General features: G+C 40.9%; 2 protein-coding genes across 6 annotated transcripts in view; one reads left to right on the top strand and one right to left on the bottom strand.

Moving 5' to 3' along the window:
• The window catches only part of wnt7aa (wingless-type MMTV integration site family, member 7Aa), a 42,369-nt gene extending 31,510 nt beyond the window's left edge, over positions 1 to 10,859 (top strand). For all 4 annotated transcript variants that reach the window (XM_051921519.1, XM_051921520.1, XM_051921521.1 and 1 more), the window contains one exon: positions 8,037 to 10,859. In XM_051921519.1, coding sequence (XP_051777479.1) covers positions 8,037 to 8,516 — 480 coding nt within the window. In that variant the 3' untranslated portion in view covers positions 8,517 to 10,859. The remainder of the gene's footprint in view (positions 1 to 8,036) is intronic.
• The window catches only part of fbln2 (fibulin 2), an 890,980-nt gene that overhangs the window by 480,672 nt on the left and 391,719 nt on the right, over positions 1 to 18,589 (bottom strand). The window lies entirely within an intron of this gene.

The following is an 18,589-nucleotide window of genomic DNA, read 5'->3' as shown; positions in this document are numbered from 1 at the left end:
CCACCTTACAGCCACAGCTTCGGTCAGCCGCCTCAACAATAGAGGCACGGAACATGGCCCATTCAGACTCAATGTCCTCCACCTCAACGTGGTTGAAGTTCTACCAGAGGTGGGAGTTGAAGCTACTTCTGACAGGAAGACTCTGCCAGACATTCCCAGCAGACCGTCACAATACGTTTGGGCCTACCAGGCCTGAATGGCATCCTCCCCCACCATCGAAGCCAACTCACCACCAGGTGGTGATCAGTTGACAGCTCCGCCTCTCTTTTTGCCCCAGTGTCCGGAACATGTGGCCGCAAGTCTGATGACACGACCACGAAATCGATCACTGAACTGAGGCCTAGGGTGTCCTGGTGCCAGCTGCACATATGGACACCCCTATGCCTGAACATGGTGTTTGTTATGGACAATCCGTGACAAGCACAGAAGTCCAATAACAAAACACCACTTGGGTTCAGATCAGGGGGGCCATTCCTCCCAATCACACCCTTCCAGGTCTCACTGTCATTGCCCACGTGAATATTGAAGTTTCCCAGCAGAACAAGGGAGTCCCCAGCAGGTGCGTCCTCTAGCATCCCCTCCAAGGACTCCAAAAAGGGTGTGTACTCCAGACTGCTGTTCGGCGCATATGTGCAAACAACAGTTAGGACCCGTCCCCCCACCCGAAGTCGGAGGGAGGCTACCCTTTCGTATACCGGGGTGAACTCCAATGAACAGGCTCCAAGTTGGGGGGCAATAAATATTCCCACACCCACTTAGTGCCTCTCATCGGGGGCAACTCCAGAGTGGTAGAGAGTCTCGCCCCTCTCAAGAAGACTGGTTCCAGAGTCCACGCTGTGCGTCGAGGTGAGCCTGACTATATCTAGCTGGAACTTCTCAACCTCGCACACTAGCTCAGGCTCCTTCCCCTTCAGAGAGGTGACATTCTATGTCCCAAGAGCCAGCTTCTGTAGCTGAGGATCAGACCGCCAAGGTCCCCGCCTTCAGCCACCACCCGACTCACACTGCACCCAACCTCCTTGGCCCCTCCTACAGGTGGTGAGCCCATGGGAAGGGGGACCCACGTTGCCTCTTCAGGCTGTTCCTGGCCGAGCCCCATGTGTGCAGGCTCGGCCACCAGGCACTCGCCATCGAGCCCGACCTCCAGGCCTGGCTCCGGAGGGGGGGCCCCAGTGACCCACATCCGGGCGAGGGAAAACAGCATCCAATGTTTGTACAGTATGCATCATAGGAGGTTTTCTGAACCGCTCTTTGTCATGTCCCTCGCCTAGGACCATTTTGCCTTGGGTGACCCTACCAGGGGCATAAACAACAGAGCTCCTAGGATCATTGGGACACGCAAACCCCTCCACCACGATAAGGTAGTGACTCGAGGAAGGGCCATTTGAATAAAATTTTAAAAACGTTGTAAAATGCCATGGATAAAGTCATCAGTCAAATAAGTACTGTAAATGAAAATGCAATGTAATCTAAATGTAAATTTAAATTATTTGCCTGTCTATCTATGTACAGTATATGTATCTGTAAAGTTAGTAGAAATCATGTAGTGGAAGGACAAGTCCTCTGGCAGGTGTCTATCACTCATATATATTTCAGTGAGGTTTTGGAAAAAAAAAATAGATGGAGTGGATTTTTCAGCCATTGATATTGCTGTTTATAGACAGGGGTCTGGGAGATTTACTTCTGCTGGTAAGGCATATGGTCCAGTGGTTAAGGCACTGGATGTTTGTATGCATGACTGTTGGTTCAGTTTCTCTGTGAGGTACTTAACCTGCCTGTGCCCCATTTGCATAATATACATGTCAGTCATTGTAGTAAAGGTCAGCATTTGGACTGGTATTGACTTCAGAATGACACTGTATAAAATAAAGTTTATTTCTTTGCAAAACCTCCTATAATAACATTCCTTTCCATTTATTAAGTTTTTTTTTTTTCTTATCCTGTTTAAACCTTCTCGACCCAAGACTGCTCTAAATTAAGCCTCAACTCCAGCACGGGAGCAGACAGGCCTTTAAACAGGGGTTTGACAAGGAAACCCTTCTAAAATAATTAAGTAACATTTTGACAAAGGCTCCAACAAGAGTTTTCTAAACTAATAAGCCTCTTCACAGTACAATGTTAAACAGCAAGTGCAGGTACAGAGAGAGCACTGGGAGCAGTAACATGACACTGATGGAAGAACGTCTGTTTCAGAATATGAAGCACAGCAGAAGGAATATTCTAAGGCTGCATTTTTGGTTTGGAAGGTTTATCAACCCATCAGAGAACTAGGTAGTACCTAATATCCATCGCACATGGTATTGGGTATCCAGGGTGCTTGGAAAGGGTTCTTTTATGATTCTGCCATGTTCTTACCTCCATGGATGGAAGTGTGTTCTACTGCCAGTGTATTTGGCAGGCAGCAGCTATTAGGTTGGGAGATTTGGCTTCCTTCAGCCTGTGGTTAGGTCCAGCTGCATCCATTCTGAGGAAAGTGAGCACAGAGAAGCTAAAAAAGAGCTTTCTAAATTGGAGTCAGGGGAGGAGAGGCAGTTTATCTGTGTGTATGTTACACAAAGCTGCTGTTTTTAGCCACTCTGTGACAGTTGCTCCCAGTCCCTTTATTTCGCATCTATTATGTGCCTTTTGCTAGGCACCCAGTCCTCGCATTGCAAAGAATGCCTGCTTTTAAATTGATTTTTTTTCAGCCTGTTTTGTTTGCACTTAAATCTGACTTGTTAGGCCAGGATGTTTTTTGGTTTATTTCATTCAAATTCAACAAAAAGGAACCCCAGCCTGAAATGAAGGAAGCAATGTGTCTTTGTTGCATTACTGTACAGTACAGTACATTGTGACTGATGAAGCTGCTACCTTCATTTTTTCATTTTTTCATTTACAAACCCACTCTTCTTTGTGGTTTAAAGCGTGAAGCGTGCTCTATGCTGGCACAATGAGTTTAAAGAACTTTTTGCATTCTTCACTTGGAATGTTTAAAAACCTTTGTCTCAACCTGTAAAACTATTTCTGAAATAAGCGCAACTCTTTAGCTTGTAGACACATATTCCGCAAGCCAAGGAATCTCTGCGATGTAAATCATGGCTCTGGGTTTCACTGACACTTTGTGGCTTGTTTGCTCATCTTGAATAAATTACACTGTGTCATCTGACCATCCGCTGCTTTGGCTGATCAGATTGTATGTGTCAAACTGTGTCCCTCTGTGTCATGCCTCGAAAATGGCAAAAAAAGAGACTTTTTGCATTTATTACTTCTCTGTTCAGTTATTTTATCATTAGTTGGGAATTTATTAAAATATTCAAGCTGAAGGTACTATATTCAATAAGATTCACTTGCTCATTAGTGCTTTTGCCCTGTTATTTTGTTTATGGCTGTGTTTCTGTATGCAAGCATTTGTCATGGTGACAATGGTTAGTCCTGGGTTCAAGACACTCTTAGACACTCTTTGTGTGAAATTTACATATTCTCTCTGTGTTTTGATGGATTTTTGTATGGGTTATCCTGTTTTCTTCCCATATCCCAAAGCCACAATTGTTACAGTAAGAGTAACAGGCATCCATTCATGGCTGGTTACCAGCTTGTGCTCAGTGCTATTATGGTAAGCCTAAATTTATTCCTGTAATGGTTACATTGGTTGTAAATAGGATGCATGGATGAAAAGAGGGCACTGTCATGTTTGCAATATAACCGCACATTATTCCTTTTGCCATATGTATTGTCAGTTTTATGATGAAGTACTGTGTTTGTGATATAGAACACTTGGGATGGTACTTGTTGTGGAAGGCACTATATAGTACAAGTGGCATTCTCGTTATTGTCTCTATTCCCTGTTTTAGTAATAATTTTTACATTTGCTGTTTTCCAAGGAAGTAACCATGAAAAGTACTTCTCATTATTCTTCAAATTATCATAATTATATGAAGGGTTTATTAGCTCTGTTCACAATGAAACTATAGTATTTAACATTAGGGCTGACAAACTAAAGATGTAAAAGTCTGTTGCCATACTATACACACAAATGTCTGCACATACAAACACTCACATTGCCTGAGCAATGTACTGTTGCCCCTAAATCTACTTTATATCTTTGTATTTTTGAGGGTGGAACCAGAATTTCAAGAAGAAACTCAACCCAAGGTACCTACACCCCTCTGAACTGATTTTTGTAGCTTTCTTTAATCACCAAGTGGCCAGTATCTTGATTGTATGGATACTACAGCAAGAAAGTGAGATTGAATCACATTTTATGTTGATCATATGTGTCAGAGGAGGAGAATTTGTAATTGTTCACCTCTGTGGGATCACGCCATTGGTCAGGATATTTACTAAGGCCTCAGTTTTCCGGAAATATCCCACTTCTGGGTCTTCTTCTAATGTGCACACCTATATAAATTTGTGACCCTGAATCATCGTCTTGGCTCAACTACACACTCACCAGCTAAGTCTCAAAGTCAACAGCTTGTATCTTCATTCTGGTTCACATCTAATGTGTACACCCTCTGTAAGTAAGTTCATCAGCTAAGTCTGTGAATTAGCAACATGGCCCAGCTACATGTACCTACTAAATCCCCAAATTACCAGCATACAACCACTTTTGGGCCCATGTCTAATTTACCCACCCCATATAAATATGTGAAGTACTTAAGATGCTCTAAGACCTCCTTCCCCCATTTCGAAGTTTTTCTTGAACTCCTCTCATTGAACAGTCATTCGGCTCTCTTGAACATGTTCTCAGTGTCAGTTTTTAAAGCTCCTTTCGTCCCCACAATGAAATATAAGCTGAAGACCTGCCTTTAAACAGACAACTACTCCATGACACATAGAGTCTGCTTTTGCAGCTTCCTCTTGCCTATCTTTCCAGTTCCTTTACCTTCTTTCCCTTCCTGATTTCTACTTTGTAAAACAGCACATTATCTTGTTCCTTTTCTTATTGCCTTAATATATATATAATATAAAGCACACTATGAAAGACATGACAGTAATTGCAATTTCTTCGCAAATGCAGAGAGATGTTTTTAGTTAATCATGGCCTATGTCACTGTTTAATCATTCCCTCTTTGTTCACTTTAGCCTTTCAGGGAATATGACATGTCATACAGATTACTCTGATTTGACCCTGTATAAATGACTGGGCCCTTTGGCAAACTGGCATCTGATCCAGGGCTGGATTGTGCCTGATGATGCCAGGACAGCTTTTGGTTTTCTACAGTTCTATAAGACGCAGGATTCAGAAGACTGATGATTGGATGATCTGTTTTAGCAATTCCTCCACATATCACATGGACCTGGGTTTGACCTTTGTCTGGAATGCTTTCTTTGTCATGTTTATAGGTTCCTATAAGCTTCCTCCCACAGTCTGTGCACCTCTTCTCAGGTTAACAAACGACTCTAAATAGCTGCAATATGAGGGAGTACATGACTGATTTGTGGTTTGCACCTGTTCCCACTAGATAGGCTCTTCCCTTGTGTGTTTCTGAACAGGACCACAGGTAGACCAAATAAACTTGCTCAGATTCCAACCATTAGCAACTGAAACTGCTGTCTTTACTTTTTTTTTTTTTTTACCAAACTCCTAATTCTTGAAGTGCATACCATGTAATCTACCCAGTTAGTGAGCAGAGAGGGGGCAAGGTGCCAGGTAGGCCCCCAGGGTGGGGCTGTTAGAGACAAGAGCTAAATAAACAAGTGCAGGCCTCCTTTCAACAACCTCAGTTTGGTTAGGTGTCCAGTGTCTGCAGACTGTAGCAGACAATGTTCTTGACTCCACACAATTGCTCTGTAAGGTGAGCAACTCAGCAGGCGCCAAAGCCAGTCGCTGTACTGCGGCTTCTGAAACACTTGTAAGAGCTTCAAAGTCTGGAGAATCCCTGCTGCCGGTAATAAAGTGGGCTGCTCATTGCAGATCTTTCAGTGTTGCTTTAAATCACTCACTTTCAACACGCGGTGTCCTGACACAACATCTCTCTCCAAATGCACAGAATTACTTGGATCACTCACCACAATCACATACCTCCTCAGTGTAAAAATAATTGCTCCAGGACGGCTTCCGAAATGCACTCTCCAACTCTGACGGGATTAACTCGAATGAAACAAATCTGTTTAAACAATGCCAGCCAAATTTTCCTGAAGAGCTCTCGTGCCCTGTGCTTCCTGCCATATTACTGTCTTTGTTTCATAAACTTAGCCTCCCTGTTTTTTGACATTTATTGGCACTATATAAAAGAAAGATTCAACTGGTTATGTGTACTTTTATAGTGATCTAGAAGATTCACCCATATTGTCCATTTACTTACCCACGTTTTCAGTTCAGCATTGGGTGCAAGGTTCAAAACAACCCTTCGTAGTGTACATATGCTATGAAAAATAGAATGTTAAATTTAAGTCTATTTTGTAATGTTATTTCTGACTAATCAATATCCTAAATTAGTCTATAAAATCATAGATTAATTTTATAAGTATAAGTATGATTGTGCAGTGGCCAGCAGTGCAGCTTCAATACTCCTGAGAATTGGGTTTCATTCCCAGTTATAACATATGCACTGTAGACATTTTCCCTGTATAAGTGCAGGTGTCCTTTGGGATCTCCGACTTCCTCTCACATCCAAATGGAGCGCTTGTCAAACTTGTGCTTGTTGGTTGATTGCTGCCTTATGCGTGACAATGATGAAGGACCCCATCTGATAACAGAAATTAAATGAAATTAAGGGAAACAGTAAAATTAATTCTCAATGGCTAAACAACTCTTGGAACAGCAAAGTTCTTATAGACCCCAGTGATCAAATGATAAACTGAGGAGCCCAGGCAAAATCACACACCATTAAATCTCCAGAAGGTGGCAAAAGGCTTTTTCATTTAACCAAAGTGCGAAGTAACCACTAAAAAAGTAATAAGTGGTTGAGATGGTTGGATGGATGGATGGCAGGCTTTATTGTTATTCCATGAAAAGCTCAATATGAGATTAACATTGAATTTTAAAACAACTTTGTGATGGCTCCTATTAGGAAAAGTGCATTAAGGCCTGTTTTTAAAATTGCTTTAGATTATTTTCCATCATGCTTTTGACCGTATGATAAGGTAAATCCCTTTTTTAAATAGTTTTATTAAGATTACCTCAAAGATCCTGTGTTCTAATATTCTCATTGTCTGTGCAGAGTCTACACTATCTCCATATGTCTGTTTGGGTTTTCTACCAGATATACTGATTTTTCTCCTTTATAAAGACATGTATGACTATTTGAATTGGCAATTTAAAATTGGACTAGATTCATTTTTTGTGTATGTGTGTGATTGAGCCTAATGTGGGACTGGCACGCCATCTAGGGCTGGTTTGTCCCTTTCATTTGAGATAGCTTCCAGGCTTCCTCACTCCTCAGTTGGGTTAAGTGAGTTTGACATTGTTAGGTTATGTTTTATTGTCTTTAAAAGTTTATTATAGTATATACATTACATAGCCGTAAGATATTAATTACTGGGATAAGATCATATGAAGAGCAAAGGAAGAGACAGATGTAATATGAAATAATCATTCAGAGATACTGAGATTTTTTTTTTGTTCTTTATTTCACCTTATACAATTTCTTGTATTAGGAATTTGTTAGTTTTCGCATACCCCTTGGGGTCAGAGTGCAGGGTCAGCCATTGTACAGCACCCCTGGAGCAATTGAAGATTAAGGGCCTTGCTCAAGGGCCCAGCAGAGTAGGATCTCTTTTGGCAGTGACAGGGATTCAAACCGGCAACCTTCGGGATACCAGCGCAGATCCTTAGCCTCAGAGCCACCACTCCGCCCATGATATCCAAGATACTGTAAAGCCTCTTCTGATTTTTCTAAGTATACCTTTTGGACACTGCTTTGTCATAGATCTCACTTTAAATCTGTGAAGGACTAAATGTGCAACTGTTAAAATTTCCATAGTATTTATCTTTCCTTTGTGCATATCATTATGTACAGTAGTTAGTTGAGATGTTCACACATATTGCTGTTTTTATCTTCTGTGATAAACCCTTATAGTCCTCATTATGTCATCTTTGCATTGCTTTGTAGATACTGGAGCAGAATATGAAGCTGGAGTGCAAGTGCCATGGAGTCTCTGGGTCCTGCACTACAAAAACCTGCTGGACGACACTTCCTAAATTCCGGGAACTCGGATACATCCTCAAGGAGAAATATAACGAGGCCGTCCAGGTGGAGCCAGTCAGGGCAAGCCGCAACAAGCGGCCTACTTTCCTGAAGATCAAGAAGCCTCTATCTTACCGCAAGCCCATGGATACAGACTTGGTGTACATTGAGAAATCTCCTAATTACTGTGATGAGGACCCCATGACTGGCAGTGTTGGGACACAGGGCAGGATATGCAACAAAACAGCCCAGCAGTCAAATGGCTGTGACCTGATGTGCTGCGGCCGTGGCTACAACACCCACCAGTACTCTCGCGTGTGGCAGTGCAACTGCAAGTTTCTCTGGTGCTGCTATGTCAAGTGCAACACATGTAGTGAAAGAACAGAAGTTTACACATGTAAATGACACTGTGTGCATGTGTGAGTTGCTTTACATTGGCACCAGTCTGAGTGAGAAGGAGAGCGAGAGAGAAGACTGCATTTATGTGAGGTGCCGCTCTCTCTACACATACAGATTCATATCGAGCAGTGCATATGAAAGGGGATCCTCCCTGGGATGTAGCACGTTATTTGCACATGGATACTTGCCTTGATTCCTAATGACTGTGACTGGTAAAGAAATAAAAGAAGATTATCAGCCACCAATTGGTCATGTCAGATTGACCATCTCACTAACTAGTGGGATAAAGGGAACAAAGAGAAAATGCAAGCAATAATGGCAATATTTAACACTTTAGCTAGATTCAACTAATATTAATTTATTTTTTCCAAAAAAGCAAAACAAATCTACTGATAGTTCTATTGTGATGTCTTTTTAAATAACAGGCCTATACATATTGTGTGTGTACAGTATCTACTCTGTCTTTGTATGTGTGTGTATATATGTACGTATGTATGTATGTATGTACGTATGATGATTATATATATTTGTAAGATTTTTTTTAAAGCAAAAAGAGGGAATAATGGAAAACACTGGAGTTGTAAATAACATTTCCTGTATCCAGGTGTTTTAACACTGAAGCCAGGAGTTCAGAAAAGAAAATGTCTTCCTGCTCTTTTGCTGCTAGTCCAGAATATTGAACTAGTTTGGGGTTTTGCTCTTGAAATGCTGCCGTGACTTTTGTGATTCCACAGAAAAACACCATCTGCAATAGAATTCTGGGTTCATGAAAGAAAGAAATAGGGCAAAGGTAACACTGCCTTCAGGCTGGAAATCAGAGGATTGAAAAATGATATATATGTATATATTGTGTAATAGACTATTTTTATATGCTATTTATATGGTATAACCTCACATCTAGTTGGTGCTTCCTGCTGTGGTTGAGGTTCACAAATCTTAACTGGCCAGCTAATCGATTTTCTGAGTGTCAACACCCCAAGCCTGACTTCATACACCATCACGGCTCTGATGAATGTTCCAGGTTCTTATGAGACAAACAACCGTCAGACAGCATGGGCTGCTGTTGTTCACAATAGAGCCATTGTTTAGCTAATGCCATACATTCATCCTTTATACATTATAAAAATACATTGCCATTTCATACACAAACCTAAAAAACATCAGTCAACCCTACACCCATTTTTGGGAGCAAAATCAAAGTACTTCCACATGGGCAGAGGACATCATGCAAATTTTACATACTGTAGAGAGTACCAGGCTGGGATTCAAAGCTAGGACTTTTTAGCTGTGAGGCAGCAGCACTTCTCATCTAATTGTATTCAGAGTGATTTGCAATTCAGTTTTCAATTTGTCTTGTGAGTCAGATGGATATTGCTTTTACTGGAAGTTAAGTCTCATAGCTTTACACGACATTCTTAAACCATTTAATCTAGAACAGGGACACAGGGTTTGTCCCTGTATGAGGCAACAGACCATCTCATCAGTTTCTACACACACATTAATATACCAGTTAATTGAACCTGCACATCCTTTAGATGTGAAAGTAAAACCCAGAGGAAAATCCATGCAGAGAATGTGCACACTCCACCTATAGAGTGATCAGGCTAAGATCCAAACACAGACTCTGGGGTTGCAAGGCAGCATCATTAACCAATGTTCCACCAAGCCATCCACCCTACCTGCATAGTGTATTTAGTGTAATGCGTAGAGGTGTTTCATCTTAGCTACAGTCAGACCTCACCAAACCCTATGACATTTTTATCTCCCTCATTCTTTCCTGCATCTGTCAATTTTTCCCATTTGATTTCTCCTCATCAAGGTGACTTTGAGTAGGTGACTGTGCGGGATGGGTCAGCGGTCGATAAGAAGGTACACTTACAAAGGCATTCCCACACTCACTCAGCATTGGTTACTCAGAATGTCCAGTTCTTTACCCTTCTTGCCACAGCTCTTCCCTCTGCATTTGCACAGTGTTTGTGACCCATTGTCACAATTAAGGTGAAAGTGTTTCTCATTGTCCTCTGCAGAGTTATTATTGTTCATTAATGTGCCTTGTCAACTTCTAATGCACCGACAGATCATGACAGTGCACAATATGGCTGCAGGCCACATAGTCTACAGCTGCCAACTTGGTGACAAATAGGCAATGATGTGATTAGGAGGAGCAGCCCAATCACTTATCAGATATCTAGGACATGTGACCAGTAAATGGCAGTCTAGGCAATGTACTTCAGCTGCTCCACATACACAAGTGATGTATTTCTAGGTTTTTCTGACAAATCAATAGCCATCTCCATATATAGCACCTTTTGTTCTGTAAACCATTACAGATAATTTGCATGTAAAGTTTCAGAGGTGGCCACACAGGCAGGGGTCTTGCTGTAAGACAGCAGTTGCATTTGACCATGTAGCCTTTTAGCATACAGAAAGTGTCAGGTTGTTATCTGACTGTAAAAGTATTGAATTCAATCCCCCTGTACTGTTGCTCCAGAAGTCAGAAGTTATATTAATTTGAATGAAAAGAAATGCTTTTGCTTCATGTGTAAATAGAAAAAAAGCACTTAATTTAAATGTGTATTTAATAGGATATTGCATAAGCCGTTAATAAACATATTTTTTTTCTTACAAATCTAGCCTTTCTCTAATGTTATGGCTTCTAGACGCTTTATGCCTGCTGTGCCATTTTAGAGATGCAGATTTTGCTTACCTTGGATGTGAGAGGCCTCCTGTGTCTGCCCTGAGACCCCTGAGGTGGGATATTGGGATCTGGACCTAGATGAGGAGGGTTTAAGAACACTGTGCCTCCTTACAAAAATCTAAATAGCTTTATTGGGTTGTTAGCTTTGTCATTGTCTAAGCCAGCAGTGTAGAGCTTCTTGAGAAGTGACAAATTTCAAATGGACTGAATTGGTGCTGTGAGGGGTCACAAGTTATGTTTTTTTCATTCAGATTAATTGTTTTCTGTGAATAGTATAATGAAGGACACTGGATATTGGTGCAGCACTTAGAACCCTTAACTTAACCCTGCACAGCAAAGCACTTGAAAGGCCTTACAACCCAGGAGCAATATGGGTTATAACTTAGTATGAAATTAGCAGCACCACTGCACATATTATTGACATTTGGTAATATACAATTTTGCAGTTTCATAACACAATAGTAGGCTGGCACAAAAGAAAAAAAATTCTGATAAGTAGTGGGATGAGTAGCTCAGGCCAAGCTGTGGAGCACTAGCAGTCTGCTGATGGATTGTTCTTTCTTTGCTCTGTAGCACTGACATTCCCTTTATTCACAGATCAGCCATCAGTTGCTACAACAACGTCAATGGGCTTTAGAAAATGTTGCAGAGCTGCTGAGAGAATCTTGGCTGCCCATTAGCAAAATCTTCACTGTGCAAAAGCAGCTAACTTGGGTAGCTTTTTTGTCTAAAAGCATTCAATGTGTTGAAAAAGAAGGGGGGTGGTGGTAGTGGTGGTCAGAAAGAATCTTATTTCAATCTATTGAAAAAAAATGTTGGTCAGCTCTAAGATACAAAAAGCCAGGCGATTCTTTTGTGGTCACATTGCAAAGATTGACCAGACATGGAAACCTTTCACAATATGTGAACCCGACTTTAGGCAGTGCCATGAGAGACTAAAAGCTCAGTGGGGGCAATGGGCCTTCAGATGCTGATGCTTCAGGTTATCAAAACAATGAGGCTTCAGTCTCTTTTCCAGGAAGTCTCTCAGAGTGAACATCTTTACTCTTGAACAGACATGGCTACATTGAGTTCTAATCTCTTTACGGTAATTTGAGTCATACAGAACTTCAAGATATGCCCATCATGATCCTTAAAGATGACAACCTACAAAGTGGACAAACCAAGTTCTGCTCTTTAAGGGTCTTTGCCTAGAGTCCTTCAAACTTTTAAATGGCTCAGTACCATCTTCTGGAGTATCAGGCTTTATGTATCCAAAGCCAGTCCCTGTTAAAGAGATTTCAGCAGCTCATCACTGAGCCGGCAGCTGCTTCAGGTCCCAATGATTTGATCCTCTGCTATGTTTCCTTTCTTTTGGTCTGTACTGATGATGTTTGGTTACAATTAAGTTAATTTTTAAGATGAGAAGAAAACTCTGAGACAGAACTAGGGACTTATGTTGACATAACATTCTCAGTGTACCGATAAATACCAAAACATTATTTTATATCATGTAAGTTATTTAATACTGATAATTGGTCCTTATACACACATTATGTAACGTGTGAGTGAGATTACAATTGCAGTAATATCTGAAATGATAAAGTAGCACAAGAAGATTAACCAAATGTATTTAGGAGCCGGAGGGACTCTGCTCTGACAGGCTACGGGAAATTATTGTCTATACTCTTAAACAGAAGTGACTACATGGAGCTCTAATCCTCATTTTTAAAATTCTCAAAGACATTGATTAACCTAATTCAGCAGAATTCCTAGGTTAAATAATGGATTACACACTTGAGGACACCCAGTGGATACTAAGGAGAAATGCCTTCAAAATTAAAATTTAGAAGGACTTCATCGAAACTACTGACACTAGTTACAAAGTAGGAAGAATGCCTTGATGACTAAAAAAAAAAATAAAAAAAAAAATCAAAAGAATCATCTTCTCTTCCTTTCAAAAGCTCTACTCTTTATTTTCAAATACATGGCAGCAGGCTCCAAGACTCTGGTCATCCCAGTGAGTGATTTTATATCAATTCACAAAGCAAGCACATGACAGGACAAGCTAGCAATTTGTCATTTTTTAATTGGTAATCTAGGCTTTTTTGGATCAAGAAATTAACCCAAATAAGTATTGCAGGAAGTTTTCAGATTTGTAGTATTTCATTTAATCTTTTTTTGACATGCATGGCACCTGAAGGTGAATGATTCCATTATTACTTTGTCTTGTTTTGCTGAGTTTGTTCTTTTGGAACAACTGAAACAATGAATGAATGCAGAGTTTACCACTGCACAGCTTCACTAAAGGAAACCTCAGGGGCGAATCTCTCTTTTTTTCATATCCAACTGTTAGACAAAAGCAGAGCGTCAAAATGATTAATGGATGAAACCTTTATTCATAAAGGGAAAAGTGAACTATCAAAGAGGGATGTTTATGCATCCAGAAAAACCCCTTGGTCTAACGAGATTAGAATTCCACATGTCATTTCTTACAGCACTTTTCGATCCATTTTCTAACTTACTGAACAAACCATGACTTGTGAGAATAGAAAAAGAGATGAGGTTGGCTGGGGCTGCCATATAAATGTCATGTGTTTAATAAAGCCAAGGGTCTCCAAAATGGCATTCAATCCAGCAGATCAAAATGAGACTTAGGAGACGCAACATCATGTAGTTCTGCACAAATATTCATTCTCCTTTAATTTCTCAATCTTTGCCTTTTATGGGGTTACCTCACCGTTAAGCATTCATTCATTTATGGTTAGCTATGTTTCCCAAACAGGATCTGTATAAACCCATTCTGTTGTGCTATGGGTGAGACATGGATGAGTTCTGGTTTTGCCACCATCACCAAAGTCCAAACCCATATCCACATGCACTTGGAAAATATTTATTATCTGTGTTATTTATGGTATGAATTACATCCTTCTGAGCCCTGAACTGGATGCTGGTGTGCATAGATTAATGGAATTGATGGTAACATTACAACATCTAGTTTAGTTAATCCATCCAAATTTCTAAGAATTACATATTCTTGAATAACCCTATAGGCTGCCTGGATGCAAGGTTTTTGTAAGACCTTTACTCATCTTCTCAGTTGTCTGCAGTGAAAGCCAGTGCATATTCTCACGGGCATATGGCAAACCCTCAGCTAGTAAATCAAAAGATAAGCTAAGGTTTCAGGCACGATTTATGAGCAGGCACCTCAAGAGCCTCCACTGAGCAATGTGCCAGGGTGAAGTTGAATAAATTTCCCAAGTGAAGTCTGTTTAACTCCACGTGTGGTCTCAGAATACATTATTTTTTACCTTAAAGATGTAATTTTTATATATTTCCTCTAGTACCAATCTTTCTTAAGCTGTTTTGAGAAGAAGCCCAGGAATACTTCCCTTTCTGTACCTGATAGAAGGTTAGTTGTACTATCAAGTCTGACTAAGAATACTGTGTCCAGTCATGCCCCCACCTCGGCTGACAGACAGGCTGCATTCAGTCCCACATAATCCCAAATTGTCATGCAGCAGCCCTCCAGATGGAGCCTGCCTGCCTGTCAGACCTGGCTGAATGCAATGGGCCACCATTGTAATGTGCCCTTTGCCCCTTTCCTGTACTGGGAAATCTAACCCAAGTATTGTGATGCGCAGTGTCATTCAAGTCGACTGACTCTAGTTGCTAGTTGATTTTGCATTCTTCTCAAGAAAATTATGTGTCAAAAGATTAATTAATGACCAGAACTAAATGACCTGAAAGAGTGCCCCAACTTTTCCATTTATAAAAATTCTAGTACAATTACCCATGCCACTTTGAAAGCCAAAGCTCCTATCTGCCAGTAGCTCATTATTGCACTATAAATAAATAAAATAAAGCTTTCCATTTGATTTTTTTTTTCATTATGAATATGAGGAAGGCACTAAATAATACCAGAACAGCACTTAACATTGTGGAGTGTACAGTATGTGTGAACCCATCAAGGATTTGGCCTGCCTTTTTCAATTGTTGCTAGTTTGTGCTGTGAATTAAAGAGGTAGGGACATTGCAGGAAGGAGGAAAGATACTGATATTGGCACAGGGCATATAGGTCTATTTCACAGTCAACTAGAGTGACATGTTAAGAAGGGGATCAAATCTGAACAAAGCAATAATTATGCAAGGGTAAAGACCATTTGGAGTCTAAATGCTGCAAGAGGAAGTTCTCATTGCATATTGTTCTGACATCATAATGAAATTTGCTGAGGTAATGAATTTCTTTAGATAAGCACAAATATTAAATATCTTGGGGTGTGTAGCCTAGAGTGGAATCGTTATACTCTGTAAATCTTAAAAATGCCAGCTCAAACCCCACCATCTAATTCAGGGTGTTCATAAGAAATGTAACAATTTACTTCATGAGGTAGAAGTATGTAAAAAACAAGAATAGTTGCATCAGATATTTCAAATATTAAAATGTGTGTGTCACTTTAAATGCTTAAAGTCTAAATATTCTTGATTGTAAAGAAATTTGTAATTTTTCACCCCCTGATATAGGTTCATAAAGGGACAGATCACTAGTAAATGATTAAAACTCAAAAACAGCCCCACATATTAGTTACCTTCATATAGTCTTAAACGATACTCCACAAGCTTATGTCTGAAGTTTGTCATTTTTTTTTAATCAAATATCAAAAATACTATTATATTTGTGATGAGTAACCTTAAAATACTATAAAACGACACTCCACATGCCAATATTAGTGAAACATATGTTTTCTGAAAAGAAGCAATTTTGACATCTCGTATTCTATTAGTTGGTGAACCCCTGGGGTTATTTGACATGGCATGTACTTCAAGTCCTTCTGATTATTTTTGTTAAAAACACCTATTGGTTTACTCTTTATCATAAGGTTGTAACTTCCTGCCCAAAATATGGTCCATAAATGGCCTAAAAATTAGTTTTTTTTCATTCTAGATAGCTAAAAATAGTGAAGAACCCCAAAAAGCTTGATGTCTTGAATAGCTACACATGAAGATAAGTTGAACAGTATATCATATGTGGGAATTTTCTCATACTAGTGAGTCAGGAGGTGACGGATAAAAAAGCTGAAATGATTTCAAAGCCTTCATTAATAACTCTTATAAACACAAAAAACTATGAGAATAACATAACAGGTGTACACAAATGTATAGAATTTAACTACAAAACACTCTGCGTGGCTACCAACGGACACTCTTGATAGCAGGCATTGGTATTTAATACTTGGAGAAATCTGGTGCTTTTGCACTGTATATGTTCAACTAAATACAGAGTCACTTTTTAATACTTTATAATAACTCATCAGAGTGTTAGAGATCCTTTACACTTGTCTTGCTTTGATTTGATTTCCAGTGGAGGATGAGGCGATTGGGACTAGGCACCACATGACCAGCCGCCTGGATTGGGACCTGACACCTCAGCATCACACTGGAACAGTGTGAGATTTTTTATGGTTGGGTTGTCTCTTTTTAGATTGAATACAGCAATGCACACAAGTGCAAAAGAAATGAGAGAAAAATTCACATTGTATTGTATTTCCACATACAGTATTTTAATTTTTTAAATTCCAATGCCTAAATGTAAGTTGATATAGCAGAAGATGTTGCAAAGATAAGCACCATTGCCTCAGACAGTGGAGTCTTAGGTTGAAATCCTTGCCTGACTGCAATCTGTGTGGGGTTTACATGTTCAGTCAAACCAATGCAGGTTAGATTAACTGGTGATTCTAAACTTTCTACATGTAAATGTGAATGTGTGCTCAAGTGGCTGCTGTGCAGATGGGCTTTGTTTTTTCAGTTCCTGAGTTTAAAGAATGAATAAAGTTCAACTTCAAATTTACTCTCATATGTACACAGTAAAATGAGATTTTTATTTGCTTTTGTCCCTCTCTGGTGATAGTGTCAGTGAAGCAATACCAATACCAGTACCAATAACAGTCAAGCAATATCATTCATACTGCAATAGTGACAGTAAAGTAATACAATGTACTAGCAATACACAATGCAACATCAGACAGGGGATTTAAAAGCAAACATCAGGATGCTTATTCAGCAGTCAATATGAATGGCTATTTAATAACTTTGTGACCTAAGGAAAAAACATCCCTAATGGTGTGAGTGTGACTGGTCCAGTACAGCGTGCCTTTCTAAGGCCCATCCACACTACTATGTTTTCATTCAAACACATAGGCATTAGTTTCCTTCTTTGCCTTTCCTCCAAACTACCCCTGTGTTTTCAACCCTTGAAAAAGAAACTTTTAAAAACACTTTTCTGAGTGGCATACTTCTGAAAGCACAGCCTCAGCCTTGTGGTGCAGAAAGTTGAAAATGCAGACTCCTATTTACTTATGCTTAGTAGGTAGCCTTTCCCTGATTGGTGCCTGTTCATTGCAATGTCTCATTCCCTAATTCCTAATATTCCAACATAGAGACAGAAGAGTTGCTTTCCATGGGGCGTATTGTGTTACTTACCTGAATGCATTGTGGGGAACAGCCTGGAAACAGACAGGTAGACATGATGGTTTCACCACACACACGTTTATTTACAATATTTACAGTAATATGGTGCACAATACCCAGTGCCGCAGCACCAATCATCCCTTCAGTCCTGGCCACACAACACAATGCCTTCACAGTCTCTGGTCCGCCTCCACTCCTCTCCACTGAGCTTCGTCCACTTCCACCCGACTCTTGTCATTGAATGGAGGGAGGCGGCCCCTTTTATACACCCCCGGATAGGCTCCAGGTGCTTTCCGACACTCTTCTGTCGACACTCCCCTGTGTGGCGGAAGTGCCGGCTGCGCAACCGGCGTCATGCGCATAGCACTCGGAGCCGCATCCACTGTCGGAGATCTACCTACTTGGTTCCGTTCAGAAACATCCCAGGCCCCTTCGGTGGGATCTCCCTTTTATTTTACGGGGACGGTCTCACTTACCTTCCCTGCCGCGTTCCTCCGGCTGAAGACTCCAGTGTCGCGCCGAACCGCCCACTGTTGCAGCGTCATCACGGACGTGACCGCCTTCATCTCCAGCTCCTTCAATCCTTTGCGGAGGACACGTACCACCTGGAACAGCAACTCAGCGGGCTGGAGGCACTCCTCCAACTCACGCAGAGCCGCTAGCAAGCATAGATCATCAGTCGGCTGCTCTCTGAGGGGCCTTCCCACAGGCCCCCTCGGGTCCTTCCTCGGCCCGGGATGGACATTCCTTGGGCCCGCCTCCAACCAATCATCGGCGGACACGCAAGACACACCACCCAATCCCGTGCCTGTCCCGTGGAGGGACTTCTGGTCTGCGGCCATTTTGGCTCTGTTTCCTCTTCTCCTGGTGCGGCGACGTGCTTCCGAGGAGCTGAGCAGCTGCTGCGGCCTGTCAAAATGCAGCGACTCCTTAC

The sequence above is a fragment of the Erpetoichthys calabaricus genome, chromosome 18 (assembly GCF_900747795.2).
Source record: "Erpetoichthys calabaricus chromosome 18, fErpCal1.3, whole genome shotgun sequence".
NCBI lineage: Eukaryota > Metazoa > Chordata > Cladistia > Polypteriformes > Polypteridae > Erpetoichthys > Erpetoichthys calabaricus.
The sequence above is the reverse complement of the archived record's forward strand: the minus strand, read 5'-3'. Positions and strand labels throughout refer to the sequence as shown.